Below are 7,989 nucleotides of genomic sequence, written 5' to 3' on the forward strand. Positions count from 1 at the left end.
ACGTTTTGGCTGTAAACGTGCAAGAAACATCTGCATCATTGGATCTAGGCCATAGCTTTACTGGACTTGGCGTCATGGCCAATTTTATGGGAACACATTCACCATAGCCATGCTCATGGCAAATTAGGAAGTTACCAATTTGCTATTATTTGTCACTCTTTCTTCTGCCCCTGGGGAGGTTGGCCAAATTCCCTTGAGTGCCACCACAGCTTCCATACTGCAGAGCCCAGAGTTGATGGGGGCACACTAATCCCCCAACTCTCTCACTGACATGCTTGAGGCACTCATACACTCCTGAGCACATTTATGGGAGTAGAGTGTCCAGGGGAAGCATGGCAACTCAAAAGGGTGTCTTTGTAACCACTTCTTCTCGATCCACTTAAAATTACCTGAACATGCTCTGTAATAATCTTCACTTGAAAGMGTTCTGGCTAATGACAAGCACAACCCAAGCTTTAAGCCATGTGTAGAACTTCCTGCTCAGGATACACTTCCTTCTTGCTTGCAGTTACACACATTATATTTGCTTGACTTTGCACGAATAAATTTCACAATTGGTTTGATTGGATAGCATAGATGTGCAAGTCTATCCTCAGCCTCCTTGTCTTGTTTTGTGGGGTGTTTTTTAATGCTGTTCCAAGGCCATATCTACTCAAAATTTATTGGCCCAGCAATATCCTGGTTCTTACTGTGCAGCTTCCCCGGGAGTGGCAACAGAGGAGGACMACAAACAGGTCAGCAGTGTGATACACAAAGGGTCACATGGGCTCTCTCCCAGTCTGGCAAAAGGACTGAGTGCTTCTACTGCTCACACTGGTACTCCCACTCCAGCTGTGCACTTGGAACTTTAGCTACAGAAAATATGAAGACAGCTTGGGCAAATCTGTGTCCAGTTTTTAACACAGTCAGAAGCCAAAGTACCTAAAAACACCCAGTTTAAACGCAGCAGCATATTTAGGAAATTCTTACTCACCTTCAAAACTCAGTTAAGAGAGGGCTTTTTTGATACTGTTTTTAGGTAGTCTGTGTGGCTGTGCACAGGATTCCTGATGTTTAAAATCACAGCAGCTGTGACAAGGACAGTATTATCTCCAGGTCACCCCATTCTTAAAAGGAGTAAGATACCATTCTGACAGTTTTAAGTAGTCCCTCAAAATTTATGGGAATTTTTGCTTTTTTTTCTCATCAGAAGAGATATCAGTCATACTAAGAGGCCAAATCACTAATTTACCACTGTGATGGCACAAGCTGCCTTCCTGTTTCCAGGCTGAGAGAATTGGCAGTGGCTGCATCTCTGCTGTCATCACTGGAAACCTTCCCTTCTAAGCAGCAATGACACACATTCGCAGCACATGGCAATGATCCTACAGCTCCCAGGCAGAGGAAGAGGACTTGCCTCCAACATATTTTGAGTACTAAATGCACTCTAAAGAATTTAAAAGGGAAGGAAGGCACAGCAGTCATAATTTTGTAAGTCAATTCTCCTTTTACAGAGTTGCAAGTCAAACAAATTGGGAAGGGGCCAGTGAAATACAGTTACATCTTTAATAAATGGAGATAGCTGTCCCCTACTGAGTCACCTTCTGTTTGCACCTGAGCTGAATCATCTCCTGTGCATCTGTTTGTATTTTCTCCTGCCTAATGCAAACAGGAGTTGCATTTTCTCTCATGTTGCTGTGCAAAGGCACGCAAAAGCAAACAATGATACTCAAAATAGCACCGGGCTGTTACTGTCTCCAGCCAGATCCAGCTTTGCAGTGATCCCTCTAACAGGAGGTCTCTGTAAAATATTCCTGTGATGCTTCCTCCCAGCTACAGGGCATCATCTCGCCTGCCTGTGCAGACTGCAGACCCACTTCCAAGGGGAAGGGGAAGAGGGATGGGGTCACTGGTGCTCTGTTCTAAGGAATCAGTTTACAAGATGTGTCTCCTCTTAACGGAACTGGAACTCCCTGAGATGCAGAGCATTGGTATCTCTCACATTCGTGGCCCTGCCAAAATGCTTTCATGTCTTTGATCAGCCACAGTGCCCGAATGATGGTGGTAGTTTATACAAGTTATCCCATGCTGTGTTTATTATATTCAAGGGAAAAAACTGCCCACGGAGACCTCACAACAGCACTCACGAGCCCAAAATAATCATTGRTGCCACTTCACTGCAGTCAGTAATATAACATCACTGATGTATCTGGCCTGCTGTTTTTGGTGGAGAGATGTACTTTCACATGGCCCATAGGTCATGTCTGGAATGTCCTTAAAAATTGCAGAACATCATGGGCAAGCCACACTTGCAAAATTGACCTAATACTGTTTCTGGAGAGAAAATATTACTGCCAAACCGCTCCATAATACTCTTCAACAGATTAGTGATTGGAATAGACATTCCCTCATGTCAAGAAGGAAGGAGTGGTATACAGACACAAACGCTGCAAACTTCATAAGAACTTTTGTGGAGCATTTACAGCAGTTTAACCAACAGAACATGTTCAGAATCTGACTACTCATTTTTGCAAAGATTTACTGAATTTGCAACAAYGCTGGGTATTTTTCACTATGATGAAGCAAGCCTTTGACAGCAGTTTTAAGTTAGACCTTATAAGCCTTGTTACAAAAGTCTCCACAGGAGAAAGTAATAATTGATGAAGTATAAATCATTTTAAGCTGTACTGCAGCAGGCCCAGCAAACGAACCATAGGATGTCACTGATACAAATCAGGTAGTCACAGAAATGCAGCTATCTGCAGAAATGCTTAGGATTTGCTGTTTAGCTGTTGCTRTGCCTTTTCAGTGAGAGAAGATAGGCATGGAACAAGCCAAATGCCAACCAGGATGTTATCTTATTCACTGGATTTGTGAATGCTCTGTCCAATGTTTGTGTCCTCCCCTGGGGTCAAGGAGGGCCTGCGTGATAGATCAGTTGTGACCAGCCCTTGAACGGAAAGGAGCTGACTGGTTCAGGGTACTTTAGGAATGGGGTTTCCAAAGCAAGGCTCATCACAATGGAAGGCAATCTTCAAAACTGTCACAATCCTACGGTAATACCCTGCTGGCCAGGCAAACCCTTTCAGCTGTAGCACTTCTGATGGTAAACTGCCATAGGTGATCCACAGCATCACCTTGTTCAAGAGTGAGAACACTTGCACAGAAATGGCAAGGAAATGGTCAAAAACATTCTGTACCTTAAGAACTGTTACAACGAGTGGTACCTGCAAAGAGGTGGGTGCCACGCAGTTTCTGGGCTCTGTCATCCTGGTTTCAGGCTCCCACAGTCTGCACATGTGGGGGTCCTGCCCATAGAATGCTGACTGAACACTGATGGTTGAGTGCCGAGGGCAGTGCAGGCTCAGGTGCTGCCCGTCGCAGGCATAGGCGGTGTGATTCTGCAGGAGTTTCGTTAGGTAACCTAGAAAATATTCAGCTCTGTTACAACTAGCACAGGAAATGACAAGCTCGTTAGATAATAGGAAAACCACAATCAGGCTCCAGAAAGGGCATTGTAGTCAAGGTTATATGTCTGGCCCGCAGCCACCCAGTTCTCTGAATGGGTCACCCCTTCCGTGCCCGTAGCRCTCTGGGCTGCAAAACACGAGGTCTCTTGTAGGGAGTCGAGTCCTCCCGGCACTCGGCAGGACAAGTTGTACTGATGATAGGTGGGCTCAGGCCCTTGCCAGTTGTGGCTACTCATGATCCCAGGGCTTGTCTGCAGAAGTCAGAAGGCTATTACTTGGTTTTGTGGGCCAGGCGCTTTCATTCCAGCTGCCTAAGGTATTCCTTAAACCTCTTCTTAAACGGATGTGCTACAATTTTGGGCTTGTGGGCAGTTGTGTTTCACACTTTTAAGTATAGTGGAGAAAAAACTCACATTTTCTTGTGGGAACATCTTGTTCATCTTGGCTGAATCAGGGGCTTTTTGGTATCATTAAAAWAAGAATTCGTTTTCTCAAAGAAAAGATTGAGGAAGAATTCACTCTTTTAATTAATTAAAATGTGCCATTTAAATAAAATGGCACATTTCATTTTCACACTTCTGCCCTTCATAAACTTTATCCAAAGAACATGAGATTTTCAAAAAGGTTTTTGAATAGAAACTTTGTACTCCAAGCAAAAGATATGAAAATCATATAATCATAGAATGGTTTGGGTTGGAAAGGACCTTAAAGATCACCCAGTTCCAAACCCCCTGCCACCTTTCACTGCAACAGGTTGCTCAGAGCTCCATCCCATCTGGCCTTGAATACTTCCAGGGATGGGTCAAACATTTCAGTTCTCTGGCATCTTTTCCAGCTACAGCTGTGCATCTGGATAAGGAAAATCAGCTTCCATATAATGTATTAAGTCTGGAGGAAGGAGAAGCCTTCTCCACTGTCACCTTTGCTGTTCCCCATCCAGAGCCCAGGGGAGGACAAGAGCCAGGCAGATGTACCTTCCAGCACAGCAGAACTGTAGGTGAGTTCCCCACCTCACTGACCTCAGCCTGAGCACTGGCACTGGAACTGGGACAGAAAAAATTTCTTGCATTTTCAGTCTGGATCTCAAGGAACCCAGTCCAACAGCAATCCCCGCAGCTTCTCACGGGCTAAAAGGAATAATCAAACCCTCAACCAAATCCATCCCCTACATTTTCTGTGTAATTGAAATCACAAATAATTGAAGTTCCCTGCCAGAGCCCCTCCTGTGTCAGCCCGCTCCTGGGAGGTGGTGAGTGCTGCCAGGAAAATGGGCTGAGTGCCCAATGGCACCCAAGTGACTCCGCTATGGCCCAGGGCTGCAGAGGGGCCTCCTGTGGCATTTGCTGACYGCCTTTGGCATCACCATCGTGCCATAAATGGCCACAGTGTCAGAGTGTTCAGCCCTACATGAATTGTGGTTACTCAACACCCTCAAAGATACGACCCAGTATTTTTGATCATTTCAATTCTTCAGGTTTTAAGTTACTTGGGGCGAAGAGCACTGTATACAAAACAGTCCAGTATTCCCTAAAGAATATCAGCTATGCTGTGATTTGGATGAGTTCCCTGGCATCTTAACTGCTACTTTGATCCTTCAAATTCCTAATCCAGCATCTAAGCACCTTTCTCCAACAATTGCAACTATTCAATCCTTAAAAAAAAAAAAAAAGTCTTAGTAAAAATCTTGCTCTGATTCTGTAGGAACAGTATGGTTCACTTGTAAAAATGCCGTTAGGTGGACTGGTGAAAATAAGACATCTTGCTCTCCAACCTAAGTGGCTTAAACATGACTCTGCTGTTGCTAAAATTCTTGTGTATTTGCATACAATAAAGGATAAAAATGGATATTGCTGAAACTTAATGTTCTCTGATAAGAGGAGTGGTGATACAGTATCTAAATTACTCATCTCATGTGGCAGACCATGCAAACCTGCATTTTTCATTGCTGGACACACAGGCACACATGGAGCAGCCAGCCCTCGGCAGCTCACAGCCTATGCTGAGGAAGGATCCCCACTCCAAAAGTTACGATTTCCTCTTACCCTTCCCTGAAAAACTGCAGGTTCATTGCTGTCCTGATGCTGGCCCTCTCCTGGTGGCCGGGCACTGCGGCTGCTGCTTCTCCTTTCCTGGGCAGCGTGGCCTTGTAGTTACCCTGGGAGAAGCTTCACCTTCTTGAGCCCATAAGTATCCCTATATTGTGTAATGAATTCTGTCCAGAAACATTTTCCCTGAGGGACCAAATTCAGGCAAACAACAGTGTGAAGTTGGGGGAAATCTGGTGTGAWCTCTACAGCTGATAACAGCCGTAGTGTACAGGAGTGAGGGCACTGTGAGGGTTTGACTCTTCCTGGGGCAGCTTCGTGTCCTCTCCTTCTGTATGTATTTCATCAATATCTGTTAATAGTGAATTTGGGGAAAACTTTTTTTTTACTATCCAAATATGGGAAATAGAAGCTGCTCCTGGACTACGGCAGACCTGCAAGTTTTGGTCCTCTGCATGTCAGGGAAGTCTTCATGGGCTCCCTGATGGCCAAAGAGATTCCTTTTCCTGGAAGAGCAGGGCAAAGGAAAGGCTGGAGCACAACCAGCATGGATGGAGTGAGCTCTGTGTGCACTTGAGCTGCAAAATCAGAAGACTTGTGAATTATGGGCTTTCTTACCCTGATCAAGGAGAATCATAACCAGACTCTATAAAAAACCTTAGATGACTTAATGTTTTAGGCTGAATATTGGGGTTTTTTTCTCATTGTTTTCTGGCTTGGGTAATAGAGGGGGAGATGATGTGCAGCTGCAGCAGTCACTTTTCTAAGTGTTATTCTGCAATGAGGAGGGCTATAATGTTCCTCTTTTTTTCAGAAACAATATCATCACTCTTTAAAACAATATAATACTTTATACAAGAAGAAGTTAACTACCATGAGAATTGTCTAAATTAGAAAACTTCGACAATACTGCAGTGTCCCAATAACTTCTCTATATCTCTGTGTGAAAGCCCCAGTAGGCACTTTCCCATTTTCCAGGGCACACATTCATAAGCAGTGTATGGAGTGCTCCGCATATGGAATCATGTACGAGACATTAGAAACTGGCTTGGAAATTAAGCCTAAAGCACACAGGAACAAAAAGATCCCATTGATCTGAAGGCCAGAAGGTATCATCCCACCCAGCTGTCTGCMTAACCCAGACTACTCACTCATTGTAATCTTTTACTGAGGCTCAAAACACCAATGTAGAATCCAAGCGTAATCCTTTCTTCCAGAATTAGCCAAATTAGTCACAGCATCCACTGTGCTGACAAAGAACTTCAACTAAAAAAAAAGCAGCACCAGAGAACCACACAAAACACTGAGGCTGAGCAGCTGAACGAAGCCTTAAGCCTTACTGATCACTTCTTGCTGCAAAGAATGACTGATRAACAATTTTTAGAAAAGACTGACAAAAATAACTGCCATAGGAGAATAAATAGATACCTCTTTGTGTGAAAAAAGTAGCTCTTGAGAGGTTATAGCTTCTCATACTCATCACTTTCTTCTGGCATTACCACTTTGAATAGCAACAATAAAGGTAGCAGTGGAGCAGAATGTATGGAAATCCAGAAAGRATTTTTTCCACTTAAAAGCACTGAAAATCTGGTAACTTAGGAAGTTCTGTGTGTGATAAGTCCAGCTTCTCTATACTGGCATGAGTTCCCCAGATGAAAGGAAGGATTGAGAAAAGCATTTTAGGCTGTGAGGCAAAGCCCAGCACACACTAAAAGCAATCTCAGCATTGGCTCAGGTAATGTCTTTTGGGTAAGAGAGCAGATTTGCAGTGCAGTATTTTTAGAGACTGAGGCTGATTAGTCCAGAAGCTATGAGGGTTCTCAGAATTGGGTCTTCATACACAGATTTAGTAGCATCAGTTCCTGTGCATCGTTCAGTTTAGCTTAATTAGCACAGAAATTTGCTAGCTCATTTTTAAGGCATACCAATCTATTCTAGATCAAAATAGATCGAAATAGCACACATATTGTTGTGGGAGTCCCAGAAGCCTAAAACATCCGGTAAATCCCCATCAGCTCCCACAGTTCTGTGAAGAACTGTGCCAACACTCATTAAAAATACACAAGCCAGACTGGTGAGTTTGAAGGAAGAGATTTCATGCAGTGATAACAAAATTGCAAATAGACTCTACTACAAACACCATTAGAAGCACCACTGACAATGATTGGTGGTTGGGATCCAGCCACAGTATTTCTCCAGCAATATTTTCTCCGTTGGTTTGTGAAGGAAGCATTGCAGAGAAATTAACTCCTGAGTTTYACCCCCCATCCCCTCTGCCATACCTCTGCTGGTCTCCAGAGGCAGCTACGCCACAGATCATGCTGTGTGCCAGGGTTACTCTGTCCACAGGGACAAGCATCAGCTCTCGGCATTCCCTTTCACYTTGGCTGTGTGCAAGTGTGGCAGCTCTTTTTATTTATGGTTAATAATCGAGGAGGGCAAAATGTTACCAAGGAAAGACATTGTTTCTAAAATTCATGGCACAATGTTTCTTG

General features: G+C 43.9%; 1 protein-coding gene across 2 annotated transcripts in view; it reads right to left on the reverse strand.

Moving 5' to 3' along the window:
* The window catches only part of EVA1C (eva-1 homolog C), a 30,692-nt gene that overhangs the window by 15,759 nt on the left and 6,944 nt on the right, over window positions 1-7,989 (reverse strand). The window contains exon 2 of one of the 2 annotated variants that reach the window (XM_057385974.1): window positions 3,180-3,403. In XM_057385974.1, coding sequence (XP_057241957.1) covers window positions 3,180-3,403 — 224 coding nt within the window. The remainder of the gene's footprint in view (window positions 1-3,179; window positions 3,404-7,989) is intronic. The other variant, XM_057385976.1, reaches the window with a different exon arrangement.

Source organism: Malurus melanocephalus, unplaced genomic scaffold (genome assembly GCF_030028575.1).
Source record: "Malurus melanocephalus ecotype Western Australia unplaced genomic scaffold, MMel_1.1 scaffold_898, whole genome shotgun sequence".
NCBI lineage: Eukaryota > Metazoa > Chordata > Aves > Passeriformes > Maluridae > Malurus > Malurus melanocephalus.